The 17,814-nt window shown below is 41.3% G+C and overlaps 1 protein-coding gene across 2 annotated transcripts in view; it reads left to right on the forward strand.

The window, feature by feature from the left end:
* The first annotated feature begins 8,034 nt into the window (after window positions 1-8,034).
* slc2a4rg (SLC2A4 regulator) overlaps window positions 8,035-17,814 on the forward strand; it is a 42,804-nt gene continuing 33,024 nt past the window's right edge. For both annotated transcript variants that reach the window (XR_016114270.1, XM_088990609.1), the window contains exons 1-2: window positions 8,035-8,468; window positions 10,927-11,162. Coding sequence is in view for 1 of the 2 variants with exons in the window: in XM_088990609.1 (XP_088846735.1) it covers window positions 8,223-8,468; window positions 10,927-11,162 (482 nt within the window). In the remaining variant the exon portion in view is untranslated. The remainder of the gene's footprint in view (window positions 8,469-10,926; window positions 11,163-17,814) is intronic.

Here is a 17,814-nt window from a genome sequence, read left to right on the forward strand (position 1 = left end):
CCCACCCTATTTTCACTCTCTTGCTCTCAAACACACACACACACACATTTATGCAGGCATATTTGGCAGCAGTTTACTGGGTAAAGCGATCAGGTCCGGGGGTTGCCGGAGTATTGAGCAAGAGTTACACGGGTGACAGATTTCGCAATCCCAAACCATTTCCATATGGGTTTAAAAGAGTGCTCTCTTCCGAAATACTTTATCAAATTAGTGAGTTTGTTTTCCTTTTCAATATGATTGTACGAGCATTGTACAATTGCACTCGACAGTCGCAGAAAAGCTGGTCCATATTTCTAACTGAAAGGCTGTCAAATGTTTTGGGTGCTCCCTGGCTCCATGTCAAATGTTGCTCTCTCTCACTCTCTCTGTGGTTTTGACATTTGGTGGTTGGAATAGCAACAGAAACATTTCACTCCAAAGAAAACAGACGTGGAGTGTCCTTTGGATGTTTTCCTCTCACCCCCTTCCTCAGCTTGCTCTCTGTGGCCTCCGCATCTTTCGTTTGTAAACAATGTCTTTTCATGTAGCTTTGGGGAACGTTAACACAAGAAGAGAGGACAAAACACACGCTTAAAGGACAACCGATGTCACTTTTTTGCTTCTTAACTGACATCAGAAAAACATTTTATAGCATCTAAAATACCCAAAACACGCAGTATGATATTTTTAGTCAAATGCAAAACACCAATAAAAATGACTTAAAGTGTCCAAAATCTGCAAAGAATTGAGCTGCGAATTGGGCATTTTTAGAAAGTCCCGCCCCCAGTTCGTGACGTCACGCCAAGACGTCTTGCCTTGCTAGAGAATCAAAACAATGGCTTCAGATTCGGAGAATATGCTTTCTTGTTACACGTCCAATTATGAATATGATTCAAATAGTTCTGAAGAGGAAAGCATACACGTTTGCAATCGTTTAAAGAATTTATTCCATGCCATTTTGAGGTATCTGGGGGTAGAAAATGTAGCACAAAAAGAGGCAGAAAATGGCAACAACGCTCCTGTAATGATTAATTCCTTACAGGAGCTTTGTCGCCCTCTTATGCCTCTTTTTTTGGTGCTACACGAAATTTTCAGACCAGCCAAGTACTGCCAAATGCATTGACGTGATGGAAGGACTGCTACAATGTGTCCTTTTTTCAGTCAGGGGCGTTCCTTTAGTGACGTCACGTACGGACTCGTCACCAACTCAAAAACAAGACTTCCTGAATATTCAGCGCGAGTTCTAAAACGTAAAATACAGCTATATGCGGTGGAATCTTTGTAAAATACGCTCAGTAGAAGTCATTTTAAGCCATTTTACAAATTATGGACACAACTTGTCCGGAGACGTCGGTTGTCCTTTAATAAATTGCTGGGAGGTTATGAGGCAAGAGCGATCAAGCATATAGTCCGATCAGCTCAATGTGAGAGAATCATGCCAATGTTTAAAAGGCGAGTAGCATATGTTTCAAGTGTTAACGTGTGAGAACGTGCGTAGAAACAAAAGCACATATATATTTTATTGCACTTTTTTTTTCCTTCTTTTCCTTTTGGACAATGAATAGCTCACACCACTGCCATGAATCGAGTCTACTCTGTATTGGTGCAATTTATCCTGCTTGATCCAAAAAAGTGCATGCATTAATATATGGTACTTTATTAATCTCATGTTTGTTAGTCTTCTTTTGTACTTTTTTTTTGCCATATAGTGCACAGCAGCAAACCTTTCCCTCCCCTCCAAAGCAGCAACCAGTAGGGGAGGAACTGGAAAAGATTGATTGAAGCCACCAGGATTTTCAGCCTCACTGTTTATATTCTGCAGTGGGGGAGGGAGAAGAAGCACAAGCATGAGTCTGGATGTGGATCACCGCGAATGGACACAGATCCGACAGACCCTCCTCCTCTTCACCCACACGCACACGTACACACACACATGGCTTGGTGCACACTGCAACGCTGAGCCATGTGCGTTTCCAGTTAAGGGGAGGAAGCACTTTTTGGCCCTTGCTTATACTCCTTACCCCAGCTGTTTTCACTCCCCAATAATGGAGAGCCTCCCTGGCTTTTTTACATCTCTCCCTCGCTATGCTGAAGAGAGGCTTTTAATGTCTACTTCATAAGAGTGTGGATGTCGAGCGTGGTCCATTCTGACATGCCATGCAGCATTGGCCCAGCAACTGTCCGAAATGAAAAATGGCAAACAGCTGAGAAGCCTCTCAGCACAATGTTGGCTGGCCTTCACTTGTAATCCCCCCCCCCCCCCTCTCCACCCTTGGATGTCACTTTAGGACCCTTTTTCTTTATCTTGATACAAAGCACTGATATGATCTATTTCGATGGACATTGATGCACGAATGGCGACATATGTTCTCTGCACAAATACAGGATGGATATGTACATGTGTAAAATATTCTAAAGCAAAGCTGCTGTTCTAATGTTGTCACAATGTAGAGTTTGCAGTACAGTGATACCTCGGTTTACGAACAGCTTGGCTTACGAACTTTTCGGTTTACGAACGTTAAATTTATGAAAATGTTACCTTGGCATATGAACTATTTTTCGGGATACACACGGAGCTGCCACGATGAGTGACGTGTCGTTTGCGAACCGGCTTGTTTTGGTCCTCTATTCCCCGCCCCTAGTCGTCGGTTAAAGCCACGTGATTGGTCAAGAATGCAGCAGTGAGGGGGTTTTACAGACAGAGAGTGAGTGAAGCCATTCTCCAAAAAATAAAATGGCTGCCAACATTTTTTTTGTCCTCTATTCTCCGCCCCGAGTCTTCGGTTAAAGCCACGTGATTGGTCAAGAACGCAGCAGTGAGGGGAGGTGGTTTTAACATTAAAGAGACAGGCAGACGACAGAGAGAGAGAGTGACAAAATGGATCGAAAACAGTAACATTTGGACTCGTTTCAACTTTGATAGTTCAAAGGCAGAGTGTGGACTGCAAGGTTAAAATTCCCATCAATCAGGCTCCACAAATAACCCGCACTAGCCATCAGTTGAATTTGAAATGAAAAGACAAGCGAGGGAACCAGCTTTTAATGATGTTTCTAGTGTGTCTTCTTGCATATGTTGCTGTTGCAATATCACAACTTCTAAGATGTACAACCCAGAGCTCCTTGAGACACTTTATGCAAAAAGCTATCCATTCCATCAAGCCATCAACGACCATCACAAAAGTAAATAAAATGACTATTATACAGTGCAGTTTATTTCTTTAATTATAATACCATAGCACATTTATTATATGTATGTAAAATAAGGTATATTTTGCGTAGTTTTAAAGCTTAGAAAATTAGAAAGTAGAAAATTATGTTTTATGGGGACCTGGGAACGGATTATTCTCATTTTAATGGTTTCCTATGGGAAATTATTTTTTGGGATACACACTTTTTGGCTTACACACTCTGTCTGGGAACCAATTAAGTTCGTAAGCCAAGGTATCACTATATATCTTGGGAACGGTTGTGCCGGAGGGAGGGGGGGGACAACTGGTTATCACAAACACGTTGTCATTAGTGGATTCACATTGTTTCTTGCTTTCCATGCATATGCAGGTGATGTTTTTGAATTGTCACTGGATATAGTTGTGGGCCCAAACTTGCTCTGACAAGTGTAGCCGATGTTGTATCTTCTCAAAGCACAGGGTTTCGTTGGAAAAGAATAGATACAAGTATATACGGAAATATATGTACGTGTGTGTAAAGGCTATATATATGTACAGTGGCTTGTGAAAGTCAAAATGTTCGCTTGAAATGTTTGATTTTTTTGCCACATTTCAAGCTTTAAACATCAAGATAGAATTATTTTTTTGCAAAGAATCGACATGAAGTGGGCCTCAATAATCAAGGTCAACAAATTTCATAGGATGCATCCATCCATCCATTTTCCAGACCGATTAATCCTCATTAGGGTTACGGGGGGTGCAGGAGCCTATACCAGCCGTCTTCGGTCACTAGGTGGGCGACACCCTGAATTGTTATCCAGCCAATCGTAGGGCACACAGACACAAACAACCGTTCGCACTCACACGTATGCCAAGGAAAAATTTTAGAGTGTTCAATCATTCTGCCATGCATGTTTTTGAAATGTGGGAGTAACCCGGACGACCCGGAGAAAACCCACGCGGGCCCGGAGAGAAAATGCAAACTCCAGATAGAATCAGAATCCTCTTTATTGCCAAGTATGTAGAACACACAAGGAATTTGTCTCTGGTAGAACACGCTGCACTAGTATCATAATAAGAAAAATTTAGGCACTATACAGTTCTATTTGGGTGACTGTTTAGAGAGTTAATGGCTTGGGGGAAGAATAATGTCTGCTGGATTTGGTGCGCATGGCTCGGTAGCGCTTGCCTGAAGGGAGTAGCTGGAAAAGGTGGTGGGCAGGGTGCGGAGGGTCCAATAGGATTTTCCACGCCCTTGTTTGGATTCTTGCAGTGTGCAAGTCCTCCAGAGTGGGTAGGGCGGTGCCAATGATTTTTTTTTTCCACCAGGGCCAGACAAAAGAATATACAGTAAAGTCTCGTTATATTGATATTCAAGGGAGTCCGAAAAATATCGATATAACCGGGACTATCGATATATCCAACCCTGTTTGCATGTAATTTTCTCCGTGCGTGCATAGAAATAGTATCGATATAACCGGGACTATCGATATATCCGATATCGATATAACGAGACTTTACTGTATGTATACGTGTATAATAAAAAATATAGTAAATATTAAAAAATAAAAAATAAATAAAATGAATGAAAGAAATATCTGTGAAGCCCCATAAAAAAGGGAAAAACCTTATTTAAAAAAAAATAGAAATCGTTTTTTTTTTTCTTTCTTAATGTTTTCAGACTGAAATGTGGCAAAAGCTCCAAAAGTCCCGGTGACAAAATAATTTTGCAAGCCAATGTATTGTCTGGCTGCATCAGTGTATGTGTATAAAAAATGATATATATATATATATATATATATATATATATATATATATATATATATATATATATATATATATATATATATATGCAGGTATAAATATTGAAGTGCAGATATGCAAAAGATTGTAATGTTTTATATTAAGCTTCATAAAATATTCAAGTGAGTTTTTACTTTTTTAATAAAGTGGCACATTACGATATTTGTCTCTTTTATCAATACACCCCTCCTTTGTAAAATGTAGTTTGTAAAATGATGTGTTGTGAGTTACAGTGATACCTTGGCTTATGAATTTAATTGGTTCCCAGAAAGATTGTATAAGGCGAAAAGTGTGTACCCCAAAAATTAATTTCCCATAGGAAACCATTAAAATGAGAATAATCCGTTCGCGAATGACACATCACTCATTGAGGCAGCTCCGTGTATGAAAAACGTTCGTATGCCAAGGTAAAGTTCGTATTCCAAGGTAAAATTTTCAGAAATGTAACGTTCGTAAACTGAAAAGTTTGTAAACCGAGGGCTTTCTAAACCGATATATCACTGTATTAACAAAGCCCAACTAAAGAACACAGTCACATGTGACTGCCTTAATTTGTTTCATTCACTTAATAGTAAGTAATTTTGCAAGATGACAAATCTATTACTGGGAACAACAATTGAGTTTACACGCTTTGTTGATTTTACTAGCTCGGTAACAATAAGAGATTTGCTTCATATCTGGATTTATGATCCATGGTTTGGGCAAATGTGATAAATTAATCTAGCAAATAAAATAAGTCTGTGAATACATCATAAATACATCCATCTTTCTTTATATGGTACTCCCATAACAGCCGCATCTGAAACAAAGCACTTTATCGAACATTTAATATAGAACAATAATACAATAAAACACATTATATTACATAAAACATCGACAGTAAGTAGAGAATCAAAGTTTCCTTCAGTCGATGTTTGCGAGACGTCATGATCACAGCATGCAAGACGTCTGCTACCACCAAAGTATGAAAGTAAACAGGAAGTTGTAGCATCCATTAATGAAGAATCAGACAGGTTCACTTAAATTCAAACTGGTTGCTAGCCAATCGCTGTAACATAAAAGCAGAAGAACTTTAGCTCACGAACTTTTCACCTTCCGAACATTAAATTTGTGATAATATAATCTTGGCATACGAACTAGTTTTCGGCGGACGAACCAAACCACACAGCGCAACGAGTGCAGATGTGGTTTGCTATCGAGTGGAATACTTTTGCTATTATGGAACCGAAAAAGACCCCACCACAGGCTAGTGTTAACCCGAAGAAAACACAAAAGATAATAACGGTTGAGAAGAAGAAGGAGATCATCGAAAAACACAAACGAGGTGTGAGTTTGTTTGATTTAGCATCACAGTACCAGTATGCTAGTACCATTGCTACGTGTGGCTAAGGGTGTTTCTGTGTTGTCTAAGCAACGGTCGCAGGCAATAGAAGAGGTTGACAAACTTCTGTTCATTTGGATTAACGAAAAGCAGCTAGCAGGGGACATTGTGAGTGAGGGTATTATCGCCGAGAAAGCACGGCAACCTCACTCGGATATCATTAAGAGGCAACTACATCAACCACCATCGCAAAGGTAAACAAAACGACTTTATTATAAAGTACAGTTTATTTCTTTAATTATAATCCAACAGCACATTTATTTGACGTAAAACAAGGTATATTTTGTGTAGTTTTAAGGCTTATTTAGTAGAAATTTATATTTTATGGGGACCTGGGAACAGATTATTCTAATTTTTAATGATTTCTTATGGGAAATAAATGTTTGGCAGACGAACTTTTTACCTTGTACACACTTTCTGGGAACCAATTAAGTTCCTAAGCTGAGGTATCACTGTATAATAATATCTAGGTGGCTCAGAAGTAGAGTGGTTAGTACATCGACTTCACAGTGGAAATTCCAGCTCCGGCCTTCTTGTGTGGAGTCTGCATGTTCTCCCCGTGCTTGCATGAGTTTTCTCCGCATCCTCCGGTTTCCTTCCACATTCCAAAAACATGCATGGCAGGCCCGATTGAACACTCCAAAATGTCCCAAGGTGTGAGTATGTGCATAAATGGTTGTTCGTTTCTCTGTGCCCTGTGATTGGGTGATAACCGGTACAGGGTGTCCCCCGCATACTGCCCAAAGACAGCTGGGATGGACCTCAGAAACCCTCTACCCCCCTTGTGAGGGTAAAGCGGCTCAGAAAATGATTGAATGAATAATAATATCGTCCTAGACATAATTGGAATTACAGTATATACTTTTTCCTCAGCACCCTTTTATTGGTAAATTATTGTCAGGATTGTGTCAACATTTTTGCCTGGCAGGTAAGTGCATCGCCTGTTTTTCATTTTTAAATAAAAAAAATACAAAAATGTAAAACCTGTATTATTATTGAGTTGAATCAAACACGTAGAATAAACCACGCTACCGTCAAACCAATCGTGGCTCATAAACACTGTGCATTTCTCCTGTAAATCTGTGAGGGCGTGGCTTTGGCCAGACGTTGACAGGGGATTCGTGACGTATGGCTACTTTCAAATCTTGCTAACAGTTCAACGCTGCGAGCTCCTCATTTTATATGATGCTCTTTATTTATGGAGAACGTACGTTCCGTTTCTAAAAACAAGACTGCAATAATGTAAATTTAGTCTCAAAAAACTTTATTCATGCATGCATGTCAGATTGCAGATTCATTACATTCATATGTGACATTTTGACCGGTCCAAAGCTATGGTAGTGTATCGTTTAGTATTTTATTTGTCGACTGATAAAAGCGTACGAGAATAGTCGGACCAAAAATCTCGATTGACAAATGTAATTGCCCACAATGTTTCGCTTTTCTGTTCTTCGCCTCAGCCCGGCTAAAAGGTGTCGACATCGACAGACACCGGCCGGTAAAATTAAAGTCACGCCCATCTTCTCCCTTTACACCAATTAAATGACATGCGCACTTGACTGACAAGGAGAAAAAGGCCAATCACCGGGAGACTTACTGTGGACGCGTGCCAAAGTGTAATGTTTATGAACGGTCTCCACCAATGGGATTGAAGCATAGGGGGCGTGTCATTCTTGTGGAGGAAAGAGGCAAAACAATCTTTTTTTTATCTTCCGGACCGGGCGGCTTTTTGGATAACCCCGGTAGCCAAACGCCCCACGTAGACTAGACGTAGAAGGACGATACAAGTAGTTCCCAGTAATCCCGATAAATGTATCTCACTCGAGAATTTTGCACTAAGATCCACAAAAAGCGGGTTTCATTTCTTTAGTCCCCACTTGGTCGCTCTTAAAATGGATTCGAGATCAGTTTTGGATAAGCTGGTGGTTGGGACTCGGCTCGGCGGCGCGGACTTCGGCTACCGGCCAACTCGCTCGGTGCACCGCGACGCTCGGCTGGAGACAAGCGCCGGCGGTGGTTTACGGGCGGGTGCGACCACAAACGGGACAGTCCTCCTCAAATGTGTGCGAGATGGCCAGGCGACGAAGGATAACGCCCCCGTTGAAGCGAATGGCCGAAGGTTGCACGACGGGGAAAAAGTAAGTGGCGATATTTCAAACATTCTTTTTTTGCGCCGGCCCATCGTGGACACTCGAGTGACAAGTTTGACGCCTTTACGCGTAGCTTTGCACCGTCCGGTGAATGCGCACATGCCGTCACACGCTCTTAATAGGCTTCTTTCCAATTTGAAAACCTCATAAACATTTCAGACCGAGTTTGTATGTTTGCAAAGTTCACCGGAAAAAGGGTAGCACAGTGCTGCCCCTCCCCCTTCTCCATACTTCAGGGTGGAGCTTTTCAAAAGGCCTAAAAAACTCCAGTTGGCCTCATACATTAATGCACGCTGCAAGACTGCTGCGTTTGCTGCACGTTTGTTCCTTCTAAGTTTTCAGCGCTCACTTCTAACGTTGCATTGAATTTCGTCACCTGGAAAGCCTACATGTGCACGCGGGTGAAATGTTGTCACATCGTAAAATATTAGTCATGACTACAGGTAAGTAGAGTAGCTACAATGTACTCAAGTACAGTATTAGTACTGCCACATTACAAAACTATGACTCATCCAAAAGAGAAAAGTAATCCGATGAGTACTTGGCTGAATCTGTATTCATAGAAAAAAAACCTCAAATCCTAAATCATGTGTGAGTCAATCTCGATCTAAAAAAATTAGAATACTGTAACTCTCAAAAATAACAAAAAGTTTAACATGCACTTGCAAATTAAGGCAAATCAGACAGAAGTACTTCTAGTACTTAGTAAATATAGTACTTAGTAGCATGACAGGGTGTGGTTAATACATCTGTCTCACAGTTTGGTGTTGCAAATTCAAGCTCTGGTGATCTTGGCGTGACCACATGTTCCAAAAACATGTTTGGTTCATTGAAGACTTCAAGCTGTCGTTGGGTGTAAATGCGACTGGAAACAATAGTTTGTTTCCAAACCGAATTTTGTTAGGAGTTTGGATGTTGTGTTTAAGCTAAATATAAACAGCATATATTGATTTGCGAAAGATATTGAGCCTATATTTGATTTAATACACTACAAAGACCTGATATTTAATGGTCCGATTGATAACCTTTTGTTTTATACATTCCAAAAATGTTGGGACAGGCTCATGTTTACCAATGTGTTACATCATCTTTTCTTTCAATGACATTCAATAAACGTTTGGGAACAACGGACACAAATTGTTGAAGCTTTATAGGTGGAATTCTTTATCATTCTTTCATTCTGTACAGCTTCTCTGTTGTTGTGTTTCATGTTTCTTAATACGACACGCATTTTCAATAGGAGATGGGTTTGGACTGCAACTTATTCTGTCTTTTTTTGACACATGTACCACCTTTTCTGGGATGTGTTGCAGCTATAAAATTCCAAGTTAATGACTACTTGCTAAAACAGTAAAGTTGCTCAATTTCAACATTCAATATATTGTCTATGGACTGAATTCAATTAAAACAAGTTGAATGTGATTGGCAAACCATTGTATTTTCTTTTTATGTATGTTTAACACAATGCCGTTGGAATCAAGTTTGTATGTGCCCTTTTATTTGGATGGCAATCAGGCCCAGTGGTACAAGCCTCCCAAAGTCAGCTATTAAAATTTCCTCTACACAAACACCCCCAATGAGGATACTTGGTACGGAAGGTGGCTAAATGAAATGATTTTTTTCATTAACTTGCTTTATTCACACTCGTCAACAAGCACAATAAAAAGTAAAGTACAGTGATACCTCAGCTCACGAACTTGATTGGTTCCCAAAAAGTGTGTGTAGGGCGAAAAGTTCGTCTGCAGAACATTTATTTCCCATTAAATATGAGAATAATCCGTTCCCAGGTCCCCATAAAACATAATTTTAGACTAAATAAGCCAAAAACTACACAGAATACAATTTATTTTATGTATAAAAAATGTGCTATAGTATTATAATTAAATAAATAATCTGTACTATAACTGGATGTGTAACAAGAAAGCACCTTCTCCGAATCTGAAGCCATTGTTTTGATTCACTAGCAATGCAAGACGTCTTGGGGTGACGTCACGAACTGGGGGCGGGACTTTCTGAAAATGCCCAATTCGCAGCTCATTTTTTTGCAGATTTTGGACACTTTAAGTTATTTTTATTGGTGTTTTGCATTTGACTAAAAATATAATACTGCATGTTTTTGGTATTTTTAGATGTATTAAACGTTTTTCTGGTGTCAGTTAAAAAACAAAAAAAGAGACGTCGGTTGTCCTTTAAGTAAAGTCATGATGTGATTTTTACATTTTCACATTTCTCTGACATTAAGGCCCTATGTGGAAAAGTACAACTGTGAATAAAATTTGTCTGACCTAACCTTTAATTTGAAAGGGTAACTTTTTTGTTATCTTTCCTTTAATTTTTGATTCTTAAATAAGATGTGAGCTAGTTTATCTTCTAAAAAACACAACATCACTGGCACTCATACAACACCTTTAATTATTAACCTGATTTATATCTCCGATTTTTCCAGACTGGCCTGGGCGAACACAGAGACACTGGTTGCACTACAAGCCTGAAGAGGTCCAGTCCTACTCACTGCCCAGTCCCAAATGGGCAAACGCCAGGCAGCTTTATGCACTTGGACATCCGGACTCAAGAGAGGCAGGTGGAAATGGCCATCAGCTTCAGGCCAGCGCCAGGACAGAACGTACCACAGATGGAGCGCCAACCGCTCCCTTCTTCTCATATCCCTGTCCCCAGAAACAGGTATGATATTTTCAAAATGCATCGTCCTTGACTTGCTTTTGTTTGGCATTTAGTACACACGCAAGTGTACAAAGGGGATCATTGTCCACCTTGCTTGTGATGGAAGCAGAAAAGTTTTAACGTCTTAGGTACTAAGGGACATTTTGACCATCATGTACAGCACAGGTGTCAAAGTCAAGGCCCGCGGGCCAAATCCGGCCCGCCACATCATTTTTTTCGGCCCGCGAAAGCAAATCAAACTTGTTAAATTCCATGATGATTGCTAAAATCTGAGCCAAAATTTCATATTTTTGGATGTCAACCACAATAAAAGTCATTATTCTTGACTTCAGATTTGAAAACGAGTTATTCATTAATTTGCTGTGTGCTCTATATGTAATATTTGAAGGGATTTAAACATTCTAATGGGTTCCCCAAATTCATAACGGCCCTCGAGAGGAAACCATAACTACAATGTGGCCCGCGGCAAAAAATGACTTTGACACCCCTGATGTACAGTATTTGCATCTTGGATAATCCTGAAGAAAAATAAACAACTGAATGCTAGCAACTTGACTACTCGTAGCTGACAGTATTCCACTTCTCAAAGCATTCACAGTCGTAGCAGTTACTTGGGAGTACTATTTCTATGATATGGTTTGTCATGATTGCAACTATGCTGAGTAGATTTCACAAGAGCCCTCATTGTTATTATTTTTCAGAACATTGATCTGAAAATGATGAAAACAAATAGGCATAACGCTAGCCCGATGTGTTGCTATGCCTTAGCTCTCCACATTCTCCATTTGTTGCTGATGTTACAAACGGGTAGTCAAGTGTTTAGCACGTGGACTTTACAGTGCAGAGGTCGTGTGTTTCAATCCGGCCTCCCTGTGTGGAGTTTGCATGTTCTCCCCGGGCCCGCGTGGGTTTTCTCCGGGTCCTCCAGTTTCCTCCCACATTCCAAAAACATGCATGGCAGACAGATTGAAGACTCCAAATTGTCCCTAGATGTGAGTGTGAGAGTGACTGTTGTTTGTCCTTGTGTGCCCTGCGATTGGCTGGCAACCAATTCAGGGTGTCCCCCGCCTCGTGCCCAAAGACAGCTGGGATTGGCTCCAGCAACCCCCGCGACCCTAATGAGGAATAAGCGGTACGAAAAAATGGATCGATGGATAATGAAATCATAATTTCCCCAGTATGGAAGCCTCTTAAATGGAGGTGCTGTTATCCTCCTCCCTCTTTACTTCTCCTGAGTTAAAGTCAATCAGCACTAAATATTTATCATGATTTTTGTTTGATTTCTTCGATGATATAACCATTGGCTGACGAAAAAGGTAATTACAGCTCAGTGTAAAGGTAGAAAGAAATTCATTTCATGTTTAGTCATTTGATATGTAAACATGGCCTTGGTTTATGAATGTCTTGTTACAAGGCGGCTTACAGAACGAATCATGAAGTTTGTAACTCGAACTTACACTGTCTGTTGGCCTCCAGCTGCGGCCACCAGAACTTTGGTTTTGCCTTGAATGGTGGGGGACGCTGGTCAACTGACCATGTTTGCAGTTGAAGAAGACATTGTTTTAAAATATGCAAGGTGTGAGCCAATGCTTGAGAAAACCATTGGAAACTTTGGTGAACTATTCAGCAAAGTTTATCGATTGCACTTCTGTTGTCCACGCAAAAAGTCTTTTCAAACTCTGCCCAAACCTCCCTGTTGACCTTCTCTATTGACAACGCATGCTCACTCCGTTTGTCTGACAGGAAAATGAGCCTTTTCGTGTGGGGTTGCATTCTGTTTTAGGTTTCACATGGCCTGGCTTCTTGTAGCTGTTGTTTTTCTGGCCTATGCTTTTCTACGCCGGGAATTCTTTATTTTTACCCGAGGCAAAGCTTCCATGCGCTCAGTTTTGCACAAAACAAGCAACACGCGCACTTAGGGACAAGCCGTGTGCGCTGATAAGTGATTATGTAACCGTAAAACGGGCTGGGAGAGGCTGGAGGCTGGGCCAGAGCATGCATTCCTTTTTTTCGGATGACGACTGGTTACTGGTGGTGTCTCTCTGTAAAACTGTGCTTATTATAAATGATAGAAGGAACATTTCCATAAACAAAAGGTGAACTGTGTGGAGTGAGGGCAATCTGTTGACTAATAAGATCACGTGGTTGTTTACATGATTATAAAATGCAGCGGATGTCTTCGAAGCAAATTGTAACAGCAGACTTTGATAGCGGGTGCGGAGCACGTGGTTGGTCCTTCCGTCTTCATCCCGAGAACGTCATGTGCCTCTTTGCTCATACGACGCATGTCACCGGGCCGCCTGACAAGCCTAGACATGTTTTTTTGAAGCCTGCTTCTCGGTGCTGATGTGTGTCAGTTTTCTTGCCAGTTCATCCTGGTCGTCATCGCATTCAACGCGTTGAGTGTAGCATTCGTGTAGCAGTAGTGACTAAACAAACACGGCACAGCTGCTCAATGTGGTTACATAACACAAAATAACGGTGTGGTCATAATCGTGGGGCTGCCGTTATTGCGGCTCCATTGACCTGTAGGATCAAACTGAGTCTCAGATTCCTTTGTTTTTCGTCTTGTCAGCGTAACCACAAAGGTTGACTTTGGAAACGATGCTGCTTTGTACGATTTACCACTCATGTGTCATTATGATTTTACATCAAATTGGACTTAACCACACAAATTATCAAATGTATTCAACTGTGATGCCTTGCACTAAAGGTGACCAGATTTGCAAGTTTTTTTTAGATGCAATGTTTCTATTGGGTAGCCCTGTAGTTGAGTGCTTAACACGCCGGCTTCACATTGCAGAGATCGTGAGTTCAAGACCCTGTCCGGCCTCCCTCTGTGGAGTTTGCATGTTTTCACCGAGCCCGTGTGGGTTTTCTCCGGGTCCTCCGGTTTCCTCCCACATTCCAAAAAAACATGCATGGCAGGCTGATTGAACACTCCAACATTTTCCTCCCTTTATAGAGGCATGCCAATGGAATTGATCGTTTGTGGGGTTATAATCCTCTATGCTAGAGGTCCCCAACCCCCACGTCATTTGGTACTGGGCTGCACAGAAAGAATTCATGATTTACATGAGTTCCATTTTATTCAATTTTATTTTGAAAAATCCTCCGTAACATCCATCTACAATAGGGGTCGGAACCTTTTTGACTAAGAGAGCCATAAAAGCTAAATATTTAGAAATGTTTTTCAGATATTAGATGAAATCGTTTTCATTTCAATAACTTTCTTAGAAAACAGGAATTGGTTCCAAGTGACAGGGCAGAAATGCCACAAACAAACAACAAGCATGAACCATTTTGATTCAGTTATTGTTTTTTTGGTCCAATTTTTCATGAATATAGCTTGCTCTCGAGATACGTCACGAGATAAATATCACGTGTAAAAGTTGGACAATGAGCCTCATAGAATAGAGCTTCCCCAAATGGAATGCAGCCAATTCTATGAAATAAGTCCTCCGAATTAGATTTTACTTTTGATGCAGTGCCAGATGGTCTTTCGGCGCCACAAAATGCATGTTGAAGAACGAGTAAAGCAGGAAGTGTGGTAGACATCACCACGTCTGCCATGTTGTACGCTCGCTACACATGCATGGACAATGCTCTAATTATGAATGTCAGAGTGCTGCTTTAGTCTGCCGTCTCAGTGGTTTAATTTACGAGGTTGGACTCCGCTCGCATGATGGACATAGCACCCACAACAGCAAGGCCGGCACCGGTAAGGGGCAGAAGGTTTGAGAGAAAGCAGATCCTCCCTCGGGCAGCAAAACTGATCTCCAACTTGCAGCTTGTGAAAAACACTCAGCGTGGCGTTTGTTTTAATATCACCTGCACCTGCCCATCTCTAACTGTAAATGGCTCCTCTTCGCTGAAATGTTCACTGCGTACGTCTGTCTTCCTGTTCTTGAGCAGTTGTGCGAACGGGGGCTCAACAAAACCTGCGAAAGTACAAATTGTGGTATTACTTGGATTATACCTTGGACCAATATCAGACATCCGCACCGCAGCCCAACCAATGAAGAGCCAATCCAAAACTTGAGATCATAACAAGTCACAAGATGTAGGTGTGTAACAAAACATTTCAAATCGCCTATACAGCGATACCTCGGTTTACGAACGCTTTAGCTAACAAACTTCGCATTACGAACATGAAATTCGCGAGAATATAATCTTGGGATACAAACTAGTTTTCGGGAAACACACAGGGCGCCACAATGGCTGCCAGACTAGTTTTTGGCGGAAGAACACCAAACCACACGACCGAACAGCACCTAATTGAATCTGAAGTCCCAACTGTATGTGTAAAATGATGAAAGGGAAAACATGGGCATTGGCAAACTGATGTACGATTCTCTGAAACTTTGCATTGAATTGAAGCACAAATGTAGCGACACGAACGGGAGGCGGTTGTTTCACTACCATCTGTCTTGTCACCCGTGTCCCAGAGTCTTCCCCCATTCTATCTGTGTTAAGCTTTCTGTCAGTCACCATAACGCAGTCTGTTATACCTGTCAATACTCATCAGTGTGGGATCTAGCAGGCCGATAAAGGAACAAAGCAGTTTTCTGCGGACAAAAAAAAAAAAAAGACCCAGGCGAAATGGGGTCGGGAGCGGCCAGTTTGTATTGTTTTCAAAAGGCTTTTTTTTTGTTTTTGTCTTATCAGTCTTTACACTGTCATCCCTATGCGGTGAATAGAAAATGCTGACTTGGCTTAAAGGTGTCCATAATTTGTAAAATGTCTTCAAATGACTTCTACTGAGCCTATTTTACAAAGATTCCACCGCATATAGCTATATTTTACGTTTTAAGACTCGCGCTGAATATTCCGGAAGTCGTTTTTGAGTTGGTGACGAGTCCGTACGTGACGTCACTGAAGGAATGCCCCTGACCGAAAAAAAGGACACATTGTAGCAGTCCTTCCATAACGTCAATGCATTTTGCTCTACTTTGGTCTGATAACGTCGTGTAGGACCACAATTAGGCAGAAGAGGGCGACAAAGCTCCATATGAGCAATTAATCAGCCTGTGGAAACGGGCTGATTAATTCCTTACACGGCTTTGTCGCCATGTACCTGCCTTTTTTGGGTACGACATTTCCCACCCCTGATGCCTCAAAATGACACGGAATAAATTATTTAATCGATTGCAAACATGTATGCTTTCCTCTTCAGAACTATTTGAATCATATTCATAACTGGATGAGTAACAAGAAAGCATCTTTTCCGAATCTGAAGCCATTGTTTTGATTCTCCAGCAAGGCAAGACGTCTTGGGGTGACGCCACGAACAAGGGGGCGGGATCTTCTGAAACTGTCCACTTCCAGGTTCAATAGTAGTTTTTGGACACTTTAAGTCATTTTTATTGGTGTTTTGCATTTGACTAAAAATATCATCCTGCGTGTTTTGGGCATTTTAGATGCTATAAAACGTTTTTCTGATGTCAGTTAGGAAACAAAAAAGTGACGTCGGTTGTCCTTTAAAGACCGATACAGAGAAAGCAACCGCTTTAAGAATTGTAGGGTCGAGTACGAAATAGGCATCTCTGGCTTCAGCATAATAACAATGTAAGACTTTGACATAGGCCAGAAAGAATCACCATAAGGATTCTGAGCCAGGCTGGAAGGCTGAAGCTTGACAAGTCTCAACAACAAGCTCTCCACCCCGCACCCTCCCAACCTCCTCTTCATTTGACAACCCCACTCCCGCCACTGTTCTCCCAAAGGAGATATTACTGCCTGTTGCTTAAGGTCAGAGTCAGGGGAACAGCTACCCACCCCCACACTTCCCTAGGCTGCCTCATCCATGCATTTGCAGCAGACCAGCCTATAATCACCACTTCTTTTGCATGTTCTATTTACTTGTGTTCCACTTGTAGTGTATTTTTCTCTTTAGGCACAGATTATATCTCGAAATAGATCTGTGAATTAATTTCATCAGACTTTTTTTGTCTTCTGGGTTATAATAGGTTAATGCTTGCATTGACAGCTACGGGTGAAAGGTCATCCTTAATCAGCAGAGTCATGCGGGAGGGGAGGGTCAAACAGGGAAGCAAGTTGGACATGTCCAGCCGGTCGCCTTCACCTCGTATGTGTCACGTGCCTCACCAGCAAAGCATAACGGTCGAGGTGCAACGATACGTCAAGTAATCTTCATCTCATCGATTATCACATTGATTGTCAACCATTTTCGTCCTGAGATAATAATTTACATAGGGATTTAAATTTAAAAAAAAGTGGCCCCCTGTGTCTGAAAAGTGTCACAGTTTGCATGGTGGTGATGGTGGTTGCGGATCCCAAAAAAAGCAGGCAGGAGGAAGCAGCGGGATGTATTTGACAAATTTTATTAAAATAAAGTCAGCAGGAACAAAATCTAAAACATCAAAGTCATCCGAACAGAAAAGTACAAAGTATCAAAGAACACAATGAGTAAAAATCTGCCAAGATGAAACAAACCTGACAGGGTGAAGCAAACACATTCTATAACCCGACACGGAATGGTCGTGCCGGGAGTCCTTTTAACTGCCATTGATTGGAACGACCAACACCTGTGCAGGTGCTGGCGGGACCGACAGCATTACCCGTTGGTCGCCAACCAGATCGTGACAAAAAGGGGGCCAAATTCTAAAATGAATGGGACCCGATTTAACTA

The sequence above is a fragment of the Hippocampus bargibanti genome, linkage group LG01 (assembly GCF_051943395.1).
Source record: "Hippocampus bargibanti isolate YZ-2025 linkage group LG01, ASM5194339v1, whole genome shotgun sequence".
NCBI classification, from domain to species: domain Eukaryota; kingdom Metazoa; phylum Chordata; class Actinopteri; order Syngnathiformes; family Syngnathidae; genus Hippocampus; species Hippocampus bargibanti.